The following is a 15,941-nucleotide window of genomic DNA, read 5'->3' as shown; positions in this document are numbered from 1 at the left end:
AGGAAGGTTGTTACCTAATTTTCTAAGAAATTGCCACACTGGCATCCAGAGGGGCTGTACCAGCTTGCATTCCCACCAGCAGTGCAGGAGTGTTCCCTTTTCCCCACAACCTCTCCAGCATAAGTTGTCATCAGTGTTTTTGATTTTGGCCATTCTTACAGGTGTAAGATGGAATCTCAGAGTTGTTTTGATATGCATTTCTCTGATGGCTAAGGATGTTGAGCATTTCCTTACGTGTCTTTAAGCCATTTTAGATTCCTCTGTTGAGAGTTCTCTGTTTAGGTCTGTACTCCATTTTTTTTTAATTGGATTATTAGAACAAAAAGTTCTTACGTTTTATTGCTTTTTTGACTTTCTGCTTCAACACATCTCAACTAAATGGTCAACCAAATAGTCCCAAATGTATCCAGTGACAACTTGAATCATCAAATACCATGGGAATGTTCAGGCATTCTCTCCGAGCGATCAAACGGTTGTCAGGTGATGCACAGCATTCCCCACTCTTACCCAGGTCATTCTTCCTCAGTTCCAGATGTTGCTGTGAAAGGAGAGTACTCCAGCTACTATCTCCTGTTGCAAGGCAATGGCAAGAAACGGTGCAAAGCCACGTTGCTTCACTCGGCCAACCAGATCAATGGCTCCTTTGCGCTCAGTTTCATTCAAGGGAAGATGAAAACAAACAAGGAAGAAGCCACATTGAGTATGTATTAACTTAGCTAGAAGAGACCCACTCCTATGCTTATTTGTATTGCAGTTAATTTACATGGTTTCAGGTGGAAGGAATAATAATGAAACTCTGTCACGTCCACCCTCGTCCCACAAGGATGATGCGACACCCGGAGCTCTTCTCACTGCAGTTTATTCCAGGACTTGATTCTCTGTCTCTCTCTCTTTCCCTCTCTCTCCTTCCTTTTGTGTGTGTGTGTGTGTGTGTGTTTGGTTTGGTTTTCCAAGAGAGGGTTCTCTGTGTAGCTTTGGAGCTTGCCCTGAATCTTGCTCTGTACACCAGGCTGGCCTCAAACTCAGAGATCCACCTGCCTCTTCTGGGATTAAAGGTATGCATTTCTACCTTTAGTTCTGATTATCTGAGAACTACATGCAAGAAGAAAAGAGGATGAACCTGGGTTAGCCAAGTCAGTCCTGGGACTGTTGCATAGTTTTATACTTGATTCATTATGCGAAGAAGTAAACAGAGGAGGTCAGGTGGGCCCGTGGCTCATTGTGTGGGTTATGGGAACCTATACTTAGAAATGAGAAGCATTCTGTCTTTGTTTTCTAAGTATCATGTAGTGAAGTCTACTCTGGTGCCCAATTCCCCTAAGGAATTAAGAATCAGATCAAATGCAGAGATCCACAGCAAAGCACTGGGCCAAGCTCCTGGAGTCCAGTTGAAGAGAGGGAGGAGGGATTGATTATATGAGCAGTGTGTGTGTGTGTGTGTGTGTGTGTGTGTGTGTGTGTGTGTGTGAAGATTATGATGGGGAAACCCACAGAAACAGCTGACTTGAGCTAGTGGAAGCTCACAGACTCTGGCCTGGCAGCTGGGAAACCTGCATGGGACCAAACTAGCCCCTCTGAATGTGGGTGACAGTTGTGAGACTTGGTCTTTTTGTGAGCCCCCTGGCAGTGGGAACAGGATTTATCTGAGGTCCAGGAGCTGACTTTTTGGAGCCTATAGGGAAACTATGGTGGGATACCATGCTCAACCTTGGTGCAGGAGGGGTGGGGTTTGGTCCTGTGTCAACTTGATCAGCCAGACTTTGTTGGCTCCCTATGGGAAGCCTTACTCTGAGGAGGGAGAGGAAGTGGGGAGGGAGGAGGAACTGTGGTTGGTATGTAAAATTAATTAAAAAAAAAAAAGAACCAGATCAAAGATTAAAACACAGAACAGTTTAGTATGCTTGTTTCCCCGTGTGGTGAGTGGTTGGCGGTTGTGTTCCTAACACATTTCCTAGCAGCTGAGTTTTAATTGTTCGTGTAGCATATCATTAATGTTGACTTTTTCTTTCTTCTCAGGTTTTCCTTTCGACTTCTCATCACTCCCGAGTTTTTCTGAGGAGCAGGTTTTGCAAAGAGAGAAACGGTTAGCCAGCATCCAGGTTCTGGCTTTGAAAGAATGCCTGAGTAAGTACTACCAGTTTGGGCATTGGATTTTACTGTAACAGCGTTGGTGTGTTTAATGTGAGCCTCCTGTGTTTGCATCTTGTTCCCATCCGTGTTGTCTTTTAGGATGAGGCACAGAGCTGCGTGTGTATAGGGATCTGGGTAGATGAAGTCTGCAATGTTGTTTTTAATGGATTCGGACCATCCCGATTGTCAGTATATCATTGGAAATATTTTTTTGCTGTTTTTTTTTGGTTTTTCGAGACAGGGTTTCTCTGTAGCTTTGGTGCCTGTCCCGGAACTAGCTCTTGTAGACCAGGCTGGCCTCGAACTCCCAGAGATCCGCCTGCCTCTACCTCCCGAGTGCTGGGATTAAAGGCATGCACCACCACCGCCCGGCTATCATTGGAAATATTTTAAAAACATATTTTGCCAGGGAAATTTTGTATTTCAAATTTGTATACTCTGAACCATATCTAGAAAAGACATAGAAGTTTGTTACTCTACTTACTGCATACAATGTAGTTTTGTAACAAGGAAGGTAGAGACTGCAAACGGAAGAAAATGCAAGTCTAGAGAAATTAGTATGGTAAAGAGTGCATTGATTCTTCAACTTAACCAATAACTGATGAGAACCGAGCGTCGTTCACATACTGAAGTGAGCATCGTGGGTTTCCTTAGCTGGGAGGAAAAAGGGATCAGATGTTTTTTTCTTCCATCATTAATATTAAATTGGTTATCAGTCTGAATTTTTATAAATATTAAGCATGCATTGTTGGCTAATATCAATATGTTTTAAATCACTGATATATAATTGCTAAGAAACTCCTTAAATTTATATTACCTTGTTCTCAGCTATTCAGGTCAGGGTGCTTTCTTACTCTGCTTTCCAAACTGTGGTGTAATTGGCCATCTCCATAAGTCGAGGCCAGCTCCAGTGGAGTTTTATTAATAAGATGAGGGACTGATTCCTGAAGCACATTGCTTATTGTGTATCTTCCATGGGAAGCAAGCCATTCATTTAGAAGGCCTCCCAGCTGACTGTACAGAAAGGAAATACACTGAGGCTTCTGATTTCCTCGCAGAGTCTACAGAAACAGATGATCACAACTCTGTGAGTGTACTGTTAATATTTGTGGTCACAGGAAGCTTGTGTTTCCTACCTTGAGCTAAATCTGTCAGGACTCCAAAAATACCCACTTCAGTGAGGTAGGGTGTTCCAGGGCCTGCGTCATAAAGCTGATGTTCTAAAGGTGGGGGTTGTCTCTGCCTTCCCCCAGCTGCCTGGCAGCATTCGTGTACACCAGGCTGCCCTGGCTGTAATGTCATACACCTGAATCCTGAGTCTGGGGCCTGGGATGGTGCTTCGCAGGCTGTAAGTTCTCCATGTCTTGGAATTCCTATCAGTTTCTAGGATAGTAGGTTTATTGTAGAAGAAAAATGTGATTAATGTAGAAGGGTTTTTAAAAGAAATGTTTTGTATCAAAGTAATATGTAGATACAGTGTGAAAATTCAGATGATACTCAGAAACTTCGAATGCAGAACGGCAATGACTCTCAGACTACCCCTCCCCGCAACGCGCCCATCTTTCTGCCTCTCAGACCAGTCTTCATCTCTGCCTGTGGCCACAAGCGCCTAGCTCAACTTTGTCTCTGTGTCCACAAGCAGCTCTCCCCATCTTTCTGCCTCTGTGTCCGCTGCAGCTCTCCTCAGCCCTCCAGCAGTCAAAGCCTGCTTGATCATGTCCAGCCCAGTAAGTGAGTGGAGGAAGAAGGAGCTGCAAGTCTTCTGGGTAATAGTAGCATAAGAAGTGCAGAGCCCTTTTCCTCAGCCCTTTCCAAGCCTTGTGGTTGGCTCCCATCCATCCTGTTTTCTACTGCAGCTTTTACATCCAGTCTCTAGTATATAATACCTGGCAAAAGTCACTGGAGAGTGGAAGGGGAAGGATTTCGTATTCTTATTTGAGCCTGCCTCTACCCTGATCTTAGTACCAGCACCTGGGGGCTCTTCTCTCTCTGGGTGTTCAGTTTTATGTTTTGTTCATAGAATCCTTTGTGGCCCACTGGCCAAGGATAGCTGTGACTGTGGCCCAATATAGACTCATACATTTCATAGGTGACAGTCTTGCGTCACAGTGTCACAAAGTTGAATATATCTCTGGGACTCTAATCCTTTCAGTGAGGCATTGTAGCCACTGGTATTTTCGTGGTAGGACTTGGGATCTGATGTCTAGAACCATAGGGCTTTTGTTGGACTTAGTTTAACCCCATCTTTAGCATGACCTTTCTACATACCCGAAGTCCCATAGTTTGGTACTATTAAAGTAAAACCAAACTGGAAGCAGCTGTGCCTGCCTGTCTCTGAGGCTGGACAGTGGAGTGGGGGCAGAGCTCGAGCGCTGCCTAAGCCGTCATGTCCAGTCTGGTTTGAGGCCAATACTTCACTACATTTACCCACATTGCTTGGTAGTGCTTTCTACAGGCACCAAAAGTGATCCCTCCTCTCTCCTGCTGGCCCAAGTTTACCATTTACTTCTGTCTTCCACAGCTTGTTTAGAAGGGTTGCTGTTTTTTCTTGTTACCATTGCTTAATTTTTCATTTCTGACTTTCAAATTGGAGAAGGAAGAAACAGGAAATATCTATGCTATTGTATTTAAAGAAAGTTTTATGGGTGTTAATTTTATATAATATGTTAGTCAGGGTTCTCCAGAGTAGCAGAACTTATTGAGTGACTTAAAGGCTTCAGTCCAGCTAATACAACGTTGGCCGACTGTGAGTGAAAAGGCCAAGAATCCAGTAGCTGCTCAGTCCCTGAGGCTGGGTGTCTCAGCTTGTCTTCAGTATATGGTGGAATCCTGAAGACGTAGATTTCCTTGCCAATGAAGCAATGGATGTTCTAGCAAGACAACAGCAAACACACAAAGAACAAACACTTTCCTCTTTAGGTTTGCAGCAGAAGGTGTGGCCCAGACTAAAGGCTGTGTTTTCCCCGCTTCAAGATCAGGACGTCTTTAATCCCAGCACTTGGGAGGCAGAGGCAGGCGGATCTCTGTGAGTTAGAGACCAGCCTGGACTACAAGAGCTAGTTCCAGGACAGGCTCCAAAACCACAGAGAAACCTGTCTCGAAAAAAACAAACAAACAAACAAAAAAAAGGATTAGAAGATTAGAAGTGGATCTTCCTACTTCCAACTTCCAATTAAGCAAAAATCCCTCACTGGTGGGCCCTCCATTTTTGGATTTTAGCTAATTCCAGATGGAGTCAAGTTGTCAACCAAGAATAGCCATCATATCATACATATACATGTAAGACCACTTTTAATGCTCTGTGATATATCTCTGAAGACTTGTAGCTGGCCTTTCCTGTCTGTCCACTCTGTTAACAAGTACTTCCTTTCCCCTCATCTCACACAGTATCTCCGAATTATGCCATTACCTATAAATAAGATTAAGATGGAAATGTGGCTACACAGGAATGTAGAAATTTGTTTTCCTTTCAAAATATATTTGACAAAAGTCGTAGACAGAGGAGCTGCCACTGCAGGTGCTCCCAAATGTTAAAGTGGTTAACTGTGTCTGTTGTCATGCAGAAAGAAGAAAGGCTGCCAGTCAGCCTGAAGCAGTTTCTGCTGATGAACTCAAAAGTCTGTTGGTGTTGGCAAGGGAGCGCTTCCTAGGTCATTTTGATGCCCTCGCCCCTAAAGCAGTTTTAACACAGACAGACAGAATGAAATCTGCTAGTATGGTAAATGGTAAGTTTTTTTATTCCTTTAAATTTTGGTGGTGGTGGTGGTGGTGTGTGTGTAGCATTTTTATTAAATTTTATAAGCTATATTGGCCAAGTCAAACATGTTTCACACATTTAAAGAATGATATGTATTTTTTTAACACGTGTATATCTGAACTTTACTTACTTAAGTATGACAGACTTTTTTGCTAACACCTTTTATCAAGCATGTTTAGTTTAACTGTTCTTTAGCACAGGAGGAAGCACTCTGTGGTCTTATTCATCTTGCTAAGTTGCCACAATGGCTAGGTCTCAAAACGTGAAGAAAGTGACATGTATGCAGTGAGTTGGATACAGGCAGAACACATGCTAAGACCCTTCCCAGCTGCCACTCGCTGGGGGCCCAAGGTCGCCATACTTCCCAGGAGGATCGTGGAATCACTGCTTCTGAGTCTGATGTCGTGAATTTGAATAAAGGGAAGTTTTCAGGGGTCTAGCAAGAATGTGTTTGAGGCTCTCTTGAAACAGTACAAATTTTTGTTTTTATTTTACAGGAACCATTTTTATTGTATAGGCTAAAGAAAACTAATCTCCGAATCAGCTTAGCAAGGCTGTTTATTTGTATGTCTTTCTGTGATACTGTGGATATTCAAAATAATTGAACATCATAGTGTGGTGATATTTTGTTTGTGATCTAACAAATAAAGCTTGCCTGAAAATCAGAGTGTGGTGCTAAGCTGCTGATTAGCCATAGAAGCCAGATAGTGGTGGCGCACACCTTTAATTCCAACACTCTGGAGGCAAAGGCAGGTGGATCTTTGTGAGTTCAAGACCACCCTGGGCTACGTGAGACGGTAGCCTGGTGGTGATGGTTCACACCTTTAATCTCAGTGCTTGGGAATCACACGCCTTTAATCCCAGCACTGGGGAGGTGGAGACAGGAAGGGATATGGCTGGAGAGAGAGAGAGAGAGAGAGAGAGAGAGAGAGAGAGAGAGAGAGAGAGAGAGAGGAGAGAGAGGAGAGAGAGGAGAGAGAGGAGAGAGAGGAGAGGAGAGGAGAGAGAGAGAAAGAGAGAAATATAAGGAGGGAAGAGAATGGAGCTCAGGGATTTTGTCTGAGGATGCCTAGAGATAGGATCTTGCCTATCTGGTCTGAGCATTTGGAGAGGTAAGAACTCTAGTGACAGCTGCTCAGCTTCTCTGATCTCTCACCTTTCACCTCCTAATATCTGACTCCAGTTTTTATTTAACAAGACTGATTTGGATTGTGTTACATCATGGTCCTTGACTTTCAACCAGACTACATTGTTTGTGAAGCAGTGTGTGGAAACAATGGGCTATGTCCTGCTTGAGCACAAACACCTGTTCAAGTCCCACTTGGGGCCCTTGTTAACTGGGGTCTAGGTTAGTTACTTTTCTCATCTCTTATGCAATACTGGCAGAAGGTATTTAAAAAAGAGCTCTCTCTACTCCCGCTGGAAGAGCAGTCCATTGTGGTGGGAAGGACAGTAGAGATATGAGGTGGCTGGTCCATTGTGTGGTCTATTTCTCAGAAAACAAAGAGATGGATACTGTTGTGCAGCTTGCTCAGTTTATCCTTTCTGCCCAGTCCAGGATCACAGGCCATGGCTTAGAGCCTTTCCACGTTCAAGGTGAATCCTCCCTCCCTAGTTAAACCCACAGCATATCCAATCTTGTGCTTTTTAGGTGTTTTCAAACCCAATAAAGTGGACAATGTCCTGGGCAAGCAAGCCTGGCTCTTAGCTCTGACCTGTAGATGTCTTTGCTTTGCCTCTGGGCGACTATGTTATTCTTTTTGCTCGAGCCGTGCGGATTGCTTCCATCTGCACAGACTGTGTCACCCTCACTGCGGTTTATGCAAACCTAGCTCACAAATAATGACATGGAGATTTCTTATTGTTTATAAAAGCTTGGCCGTTAGCTTAGACTAGTCCCACTAGCTCTCATAACTTAAATTAACCCGTTTATATTAATCTATGTTTTTCCATCTTGTGCCCCCTGTTTCTTCTTTGTGTCTGGCTGACAACTCCACCTTATTCCCAGAGTCCTCTCTGTCCCCAGTAGTTCCACCTAACCTCTTCCTGCCTAGGTATTGGCCACTAAGTCCTTTATTAAACCAATCACAGAGACACATCTTCACACAGTATAAAGGGATATTCCACAACCGGCACCTGGCCTTGTGCTCATCTGGTTTTGCAAATGTCACATTTCGGTTTCCTTGTAACAATGCTCAGCATAGTCCTGGGGCACGTCCACTCTTGTTCATGGCATTCCATACACTTGTCCTTGGTCTAGAGTCCTTTTCTCTCAGCTCTCACCTGACTGCCTATAGCTGCTTTATGGATGTTCAGATGTTTTCTCCGAAGCTTTCCCAGGCCTCGGCCAGTTTAAACTGTTTTGCCCATACTCGTACTCACCAGTTTTCTCATTTTATGTGGCATAGGTTTAAGTGATGCATGACCTATCTGGTTGTTACTGACTTGTCTTCTCTGCACACCATGCTGTTTGGAGGTACAGATACACGTACTTGCTATCTCTACATCTGTAGGGCCTGGCATGGAGCCTGGGGGATATAGGCTATAGGAGGATGATCTCCCCAAAGTACTCACTAAACAAATGAAGACTTTTAGAACCTGACCTGAAAATTGTCAGGCTGTACATTTGAGCGTGACTCCTATGAATACATTTTTGACTGTTAACATTCTCGTAGCACTGATTTGAATAAATACATCAACATGTAAATTGAACTGCATGTAAAACTAGTAAGGCCAATCAGTTTCATATCCTGGCACAGTTGTATTCATTAGCAATCTAGGATGATTTGTACTGGTTCTACCTGTGTGGAAACACCAGCAAGTATAACAAGCGACAGGTCAGGATGTATGGAATGCCATAATGTAGCCATTTTATCGACTCACTGCCGAAGTCGCTGAAGACTCCCAGGGGATGTGGTGCCCGCGTAAGGCACGCGGAGTGTCTGCTTGGCACTTCTGGGCACATAGCGAGGTTGCATAAATGAGTTTGTTAGGCAGGTTGTAATTCCTTTTATTATTTCAAATATTTACTATTATGCTGCTTTATGAAATAGATTAAACCAACAATAATGTCACTTTTTCATTGTGATTTATTCTTACTTTGGTCTGTAAGATCATAATGGCTTATTCTCATTAGCTGCATGAACTGATAATACTACCTTCCTGTTTGCTGGAATTTGCGATGTGAAGGTCACTTTCCCTGTTTTTCTAGTTTTATTGGTTCTATTTCTTTTTCTTGTAAAATAAGATATTACAAAAATAATTTTCTTGATCTCTCAGGGAGCCTTTTGTTACAGTTTGTTTGGGGGCATGGTATAGTATCTAGAGAAGCAAATAAAATGTTCTATTTTATTTTATTGTAAGAATTATGTTTAGTTATTACCCCAAAGTCCTGACATTTGTTAAGATTTGTTTGCTTTTCTTAAATATTAGACTATGTCATCTCATCCATATTTATATGTTATATACTCAGTTAATAATTAATTTTATTGTAATATTCAGGGACAATTTATTGTTTGCTTTTTAAATGATAACTTGAATCACCTTATGAACTCAGAAGTGTGCAGCAGTGCGAAACTGGTATTGATTATTTTCTGTATATTTTTATTACCAAGCCATGTCTCCATTAAGAAGCACACTGCTTTGCTGTAAAGCTCATTACCCTATCAAATGGATTTCAGCACTGTTAATAAGAAATGGGAAATGGTGTGTTTTGAGGGTGTTCGTTGAGGACATCCAAGTGTAGGTATTAGAAGATACTTCAGAATAATCAAGGTTAAATAGTTTACTAAGTAGAGAGAAAATAAGGTCGCTCCAATTTTTATTATAGTTTAGAAACAGAACAGATTCTGTCAGCAGTGACTTAAGTAGTGAAAGTCCAGCAACTTTGGTTCATTTATTAGAATGCTGTATAAATTGTTTAAAGTCATTCTTAAGACAGGTAAGTTTAAAATAAAAAAAAAGTAGTACAGTTGGTAATTTTGCCATTGTTTCTTTAAGCCAATACTTGCTAATGAAAATGGAGGCTGTGCCTTTAGGTCTTGTTAGGTTCCAGGGTTCCGGACAGACTTGGGGTAACTCACTACAGCATAGTAACAGCGAGACGGCCCTCACCTCTGCTATGGTTAGTGATACTGAGTTTAGTGAGTTGAGGGCATCTCCGATTAACAGATAAGGAAGGATTACTTCGGAAGCAACCTTGAGAACATTATGAGCATGTATTACTCAGTTATACTTTTGAGACTGAGGTAGTTCTTTTTTCAAGAATAAGGCTTTTCATTTTACTTAATTCTGTTTCTAGTATGGAAGTCACGGTGTTCTTGTGTGTTCATCATAGAGCAGCTTCCTTTTCATTTGACTACTTTTGTTAAGAATAGCGAACTTGTGCTTTCATTCCATGTGAGCCTTAATAGATTCATTGTATTTTATCAGTGCTAACTCATACAATTTATTTGAAGAACATATTTTATTTTTTGTTTTCATTTCCAATAATCTTCTCAGTGATATTTTATACAGTTCATTAGTCATGGCTTTAATAAATGTCTCAGTTGAGTCCTTAGCCTTTACACACACACACACACACACACAGTGTATACATCTATCACCACTTATTTATCTGTTCATTCATTCATTTATCCATCCACCCACCCGTCTGTCCGTCCATCCATCCTTCCATCCATCCATCCTTAGCCAGTCTCACTACATAGCCCAGCTTGGCCTTGAACTCACTATAGCCTACACTAGCCTCCAATTCTGATCTTCCTGCCTGAGCCTCCCTAATGCTAGGACTCCGGATGGGTATCAACAAGCACACCCCAAGTGAGCTTTACTGTTATGTTACATAGAGCATTCATTGTGTTAGTGTTCTTCATTGCTGAGGTATATTTTGTTTTCTTTAGATGCCAGAACAGCGGAACATTATTCTTCAAGTCTAATGGAAACCAATCCTCTGGAATGGCCAGAAAGACATGTTCTTCAGAACTTAGAAACTTTTGAAAAAGCTAAACAAAAAATGAGGTAATATTGGAGTTTTTAAAAATGCATGTTCAGTATTTTCAAATGAATACACTTAATATTTTAATTAATATTTCAGTAGCTTGTAATTTTATTGCAAATAAAAACGCAGGTGCTTTCTTTAATAAGCAGGTAATCAGTAGAGTAGTGTATTGATTAAAAGGGAAAGATGTCTTTCTTTTCATTATCTTGGTACCTTCCAAGTGTGCCTAACTCGTGAGTAATGTCTGTCTAGCTTTATAGACATCTTCCATCAACATACATGCTTACTTTCCTTTTTTATTGCTGTGATAAAACACTGGCTAAAAACAACGTGGGGAACAAAGTGTTTATTTGACTTACATATCCCAAACACAATTCATCACTGAGGGAAGTCAAAACAGAAACCCAAGCAGTGCAGGAACCTGGAGTCAAGAATGGAAACGGGCCGTGGAGGATGGTCCTTCCGTGGTGTGTTTCCCTTGCTTGCTCAGTTTGCTTTCTTACATAGGCCAGAACCACCTGCCCAGAGTGGGTAGGGCCTTCTCGTGGCAATCGTTAATTAAGAAAATGACCCACAGGTTTACCTGCAGGCCAGTCTGATGGAGCGAGTTTTTCAGGTGAGGCCTCCTCTTCCCACATGAGCCTAGCTTGTGCGAAGTTAACAAAATGTTCACCAGCACACACACATGTGAAAATATAAGGTGAACCTTACAGGGGCGTGTAAAATGAAGTGGAGTCACTTGTTTTTAGCCATGTTTGTCCACATAGGAAGTAGGTACTCTCAGACACAGAAGTGGGTACCCAGCTGACAGGGTTGCCTTTGGTCTTTGGCATTGTGCATAGTGGTCATTCAGTGTGTAATTGCAGGATAGTGGAGTACAAGCTCCCTGACGTTTCTCTTTCATTTGAGCTCCTTTTTATGGGGAGGTAATCAAAAGAAAACAAGTACCCAGACTTGCAAACAGTGGCACAGTTCCTGTATTGTCAGAACGGGTCACTAGCACAGGGAGGGGTGGTCCAGACAAGCAAACAGTGGCCTGGCTCCCGTATCGTCAGGATGGTGACTAGCACAGGGAAGGGTGGGCTGTAAGCAGGTAGTATTTGTATTGCCGCTCTTTATCACTCTCCATTTGTGCGCAGTGCCACTCTGACCCCAAATCTGTGGCTTCCTGGAAAGGGAAACAGACATAGTCTCTCGGTGAGGTTTCTCCCTCGTTGACATTGAAGTGCTTGCTGTAGCTTACCTTCTCTTGAAATTCTCTGACCTCTGCGCCCCTGTTCTATTCTTCTTGTTCTTAACCCTACTGTGGGTTTACTCTCAGGAACTTCAGCGCTGTGGTTTCAGTTTGAGCAGAGAGTTTAATGTGTGTGCTTAGTTTGTCTTGAACCCGAAGTGTGTTAGACACTCAAAAGTTTGAGTCAAGCATCGCCTTTCTCTCTCGAGTCCCTTATAAATGCTACAGCTTGGTGTTACATTCCTTTTCTGATCACTAAGGGCCATGTTATGGCTTCTGTAGAAAGTGTTTTCTGTATCTTCTTCCACCCGTAAGTCCTGGCTTCTGCTGAGAGTCAGACCTGTATGGTAAACTGAGCCGCGATTGTGGGTTCGCGAGTCAGAGTGAGCCCTGTTCACTATATTACAGTGATATTTGTAAAGTAAGTGGTCAGGAAGGACTGCAGGTGCTTCAGTGGGAGACCACATCAGATTCCCGTGTCAGAGCAAAAGCTACGTTGTATGTTTTCAGAGTGTTGTTAGTGTTAATGCGGCTTTAAGTAGGGAGTCATCTTATGGTGAAAGTCAGAGGGCACAACAATTCAGTCTTAGACTCAGCAACCCGTGCCATGGCATTCGCCACGTCAGAGTGGGAATGAGATCCTAGTTTTATTTTAAAGTTGCGGGACTGTTATGACAGAATGCATGCAGACGTTTAAAGCTTAGTTGCCAGTGTTATTTTCTAAGCTGAGACGGATCTTGGTAGAGCAATTCATCACAAATTGGGCTTTTAAAAGCTGCTTTGAAATGCTTGTGTTTGGATTCTATATAAATGCAAATCATACATTTCCCATTGCATCCAGGCTGTAATGCAGTTGTGATTAGTACTGATTAAGGAACATTGTAAGATACTATTAAAGAAGCTCCATAGAAATGAAATTAAACTCACAGTGCAGTTCCTGCCCACCCAGAGTATGAAATTCTGAGAAAATGTTCACGTGTTCTCTTGCTAGACTATTTTTATTAGACTTCTATTCCATTTAACAATAATAGGACTAGACACGGGAAGTGGATCTGCCCGCGTGTGATGGTCCTTAGTGTAAGAGACACGGATCTAAAACTTAATGCCAGTATTTTAATCATAGAGTTGTTCATAAAAATGTTGATGTAATTTGTGTAATATATAAAATATAATCAAGTTGGGCTGGCACAGTGGCTCAGGGGACAAAGAAAGGTATTTGTTGTGTAGCCTGAGGGATTGAATTGGTGGGAGGAGAGCACTGACTTCCACAGGTTTATCCTTGGACTTAAATACACACACACACACACACACACACACACACACACACACGCACGCACGCACACACATATACACATGCGTGTGCACACACAATAAATCAACGAATATAAAAAAGTTAACATTTTAAATTGCTTTGGAGTTGAGTGACTAAATTCATGGTGACATAGTGGTTTTTATTTCTGCTATGGCGGTAGAGCAGTGAGCAGTTCAGAACCTAATGAAGCGGTTCCTGTTTCCTGAGATGAGAGCATGTTCATCCATTTACTTACTTATCTATTTATTTACTTACTTATTTCGTGACTTGCTGTGTGGTTTTCTGGTTTATGGAGTGACGGAGACAGAGGTGGCCCTTACTGGCGTCAGTCTCAGTTCTGAGCCATCTTGTCCTCTGTGTCCCCCCACCTGCAGTGTAACGGATGGCATGTCGCCGTCTCTACCTGAAAGAATAGGGACATGGCTGTTTTTAGGCATGGTTGCTGGTTGCATTTTATAAAGTACTTGTTAGGCGTTACTTTGTTTTGCTGTAAGACCTATTCCATTTTTTTTCCCCAAGGAAATTTGTGAAGATTAAGAATATATTGTCGGTAAAAATCGTTTCGAAAATGCAAAGTCCTGCGTGTCTTTCAGATGGAATAATAATTCAGTGTGTACTCATGATGTTGTAAGCATGACTCAAGGAGACCTTGGAGAGAATTTCCATTACAGTCTCATTTCATGGCCACGCTTTAAGTAATCTTTTAAATTTAGAGAAAATTGGAACATTCAGTTCTTGGCCTCCAAAATTTATATTGTGGGTTTTCAGTTTAAATTTAAATTTTATAGAATTGGTAACTGTGTACTACTGAATAGTTAATGTGTTATTTTTAATAAAGAATATAATCATGATCGTTTCTGTAGTAGGATGATTAAAACAGAAGCCGCAAGTTTCCGTGTGACCTGCAGATTATTTAAAATCTAGTTCACAATTAAAGAGGCTGTAATTAGTTTTCTGTAGATGTGTAGTTCCTGACTTTTCTTTTTGTATTTGTAGTGGATTTTGCTCTCACCATGGTTTTCTGCCTATGGTGGATTTGAATATACCTTTAATAAAACTATACAAATTATTTTCCCAGAACTGGTTCATTACCTCGTTCATCTGAACAGTTGCTGGGCCATAAAGAGGGTCCCCGGGACTCAATCACATTATTGGATGCTAAGGAACTGCTGAAATATTTCACCTCGGATGGATTACCAGTTGGAGATCTACAGCCATTACAGATTCAAAGGGGGTGAGTTATAGACCTATAATTTGCAACTAATTTCCAAAAGTCATTTAAAAATAACATTGTGTTTTTCCCCATGTAGTTAATTGATGCTCTGAGCTGAGGCAGAATCCCCAGGTTTGCCTGCACTGTTTATCACTCGCCTCAACAGCCACACTTCTTCAGTCACCAAATGTCCTTCTGTTGTGTGACCTTGAATTTGACGAAAACAAAGATGATAAGGCAGCTCAGTACAGCTCCCATAGAAGTCGGGGGCAAGAGCTTCTACTCCGTGTGGGGAAATACATTTAGCTTTTATTCTTGGAAGGGGTTTTTGTTATTTCAGAAATAGAGTCAGAGAATTGTTGTCTTTTGTGCGTGTTACTGGAGAGAGAGGGCAGAGCATCACTGACAGCGGAGGGCTGTACGAGTGGGGTCTTAACGACCCAGTGCTCCCAGTGACATAAAACTGGCATAACTTTGGGTTCTTTACTTTCTCGTGGCTTTGAGAGGTTGAGAACTCCTTTAGTGTGAACTCCGGAAGCAGGCCTCACACAGCTGCTCATCTTCTCTCTGGTCATCTCACTGTGGCCCTTGATGGACCAGCACGACTCCATTTTAAGATTAGAAGCCATCTTATTACAAGGTCAGAAGAAGTTCATTACTGTTTTTTTGTAAAACTTGGATCTGAACAGGTCTTGACCCATTTTCTGGAATTTGACATGTTCCTGATAAGATATTTTGTCAGATAATTTGGAAATGTTCTGCCAAGTTCCTACATAACCAAAAACTCTTGGAAACTCCCTAGCCTTGCAGTTTTGGGGGCTATGTAAGTCTTACTGTCTCCTATGTTCAGAGCTGTTTTCTCACCCTGCTTCAGGAGGACGGCCCTGTCTGACAGAGAATTTGGGCGATTTTCTTTACTCTTGCTGGTGGAATCAGCAGTCCTATCAGATAATTAGTCCCAATGCAGAGATCAATGTACTAACCGGCCCTGGTGACCTACCTCAGCCGTGCCCTTCGACGGCAAAAGTGGCTTTCAGTTACAGAGAAGGAGAGATGTTGCTAACTTAAAGTTCTCTGTGAAATTTACATGTTTTCATTTTGATATTACCTCATTCTGTAACTTAGGCTGACCACAAACTCGCAATATGGTTGAACTTGACCTTGGTCTTGCAATCCTCCTGCCTCTGCCTCCCAAATGCTGAGGCTAGAGGCACATGCCACTTTGCCTAGCTCTTAGAAAACTGAATGGTTCTTTGACGTTAGGAAAGAAGGGCATCATTATTACTGTGGCTTCACTTA

General features: G+C 42.0%; 1 protein-coding gene across 2 annotated transcripts in view; it reads left to right on the top strand.

Annotated features, from left to right (window-relative positions):
• Mtbp (MDM2 binding protein) overlaps positions 1-15,941 on the top strand; it is a 60,014-nt gene that overhangs the window by 27,380 nt on the left and 16,693 nt on the right. Inside the window, exons 12-16 of one of the 2 annotated variants that reach the window (XM_050144970.1) lie at positions 527-700; positions 2,017-2,124; positions 5,694-5,855; positions 10,786-10,903; positions 14,508-14,663. In XM_050144970.1, the coding sequence (XP_050000927.1) occupies positions 527-700; positions 2,017-2,124; positions 5,694-5,855; positions 10,786-10,903; positions 14,508-14,663 (718 nt within the window). The remainder of the gene's footprint in view (positions 1-526; positions 701-2,016; positions 2,125-5,693; positions 5,856-10,785; positions 10,904-14,507; positions 14,664-15,941) is intronic. The other variant, XM_050144971.1, reaches the window with a different exon arrangement.

Source organism: Alexandromys fortis, unplaced genomic scaffold, assembly GCF_014885135.2.
Source record: "Alexandromys fortis isolate MF-2015 unplaced genomic scaffold, M_Fortis_MF-2015_v1.1 scaffold_2_1_26212458, whole genome shotgun sequence".
Classification (NCBI taxonomy): domain Eukaryota; kingdom Metazoa; phylum Chordata; class Mammalia; order Rodentia; family Cricetidae; genus Alexandromys; species Alexandromys fortis.
The sequence above is the reverse complement of the archived record's forward strand: the minus strand, read 5'-3'. Positions and strand labels throughout refer to the sequence as shown.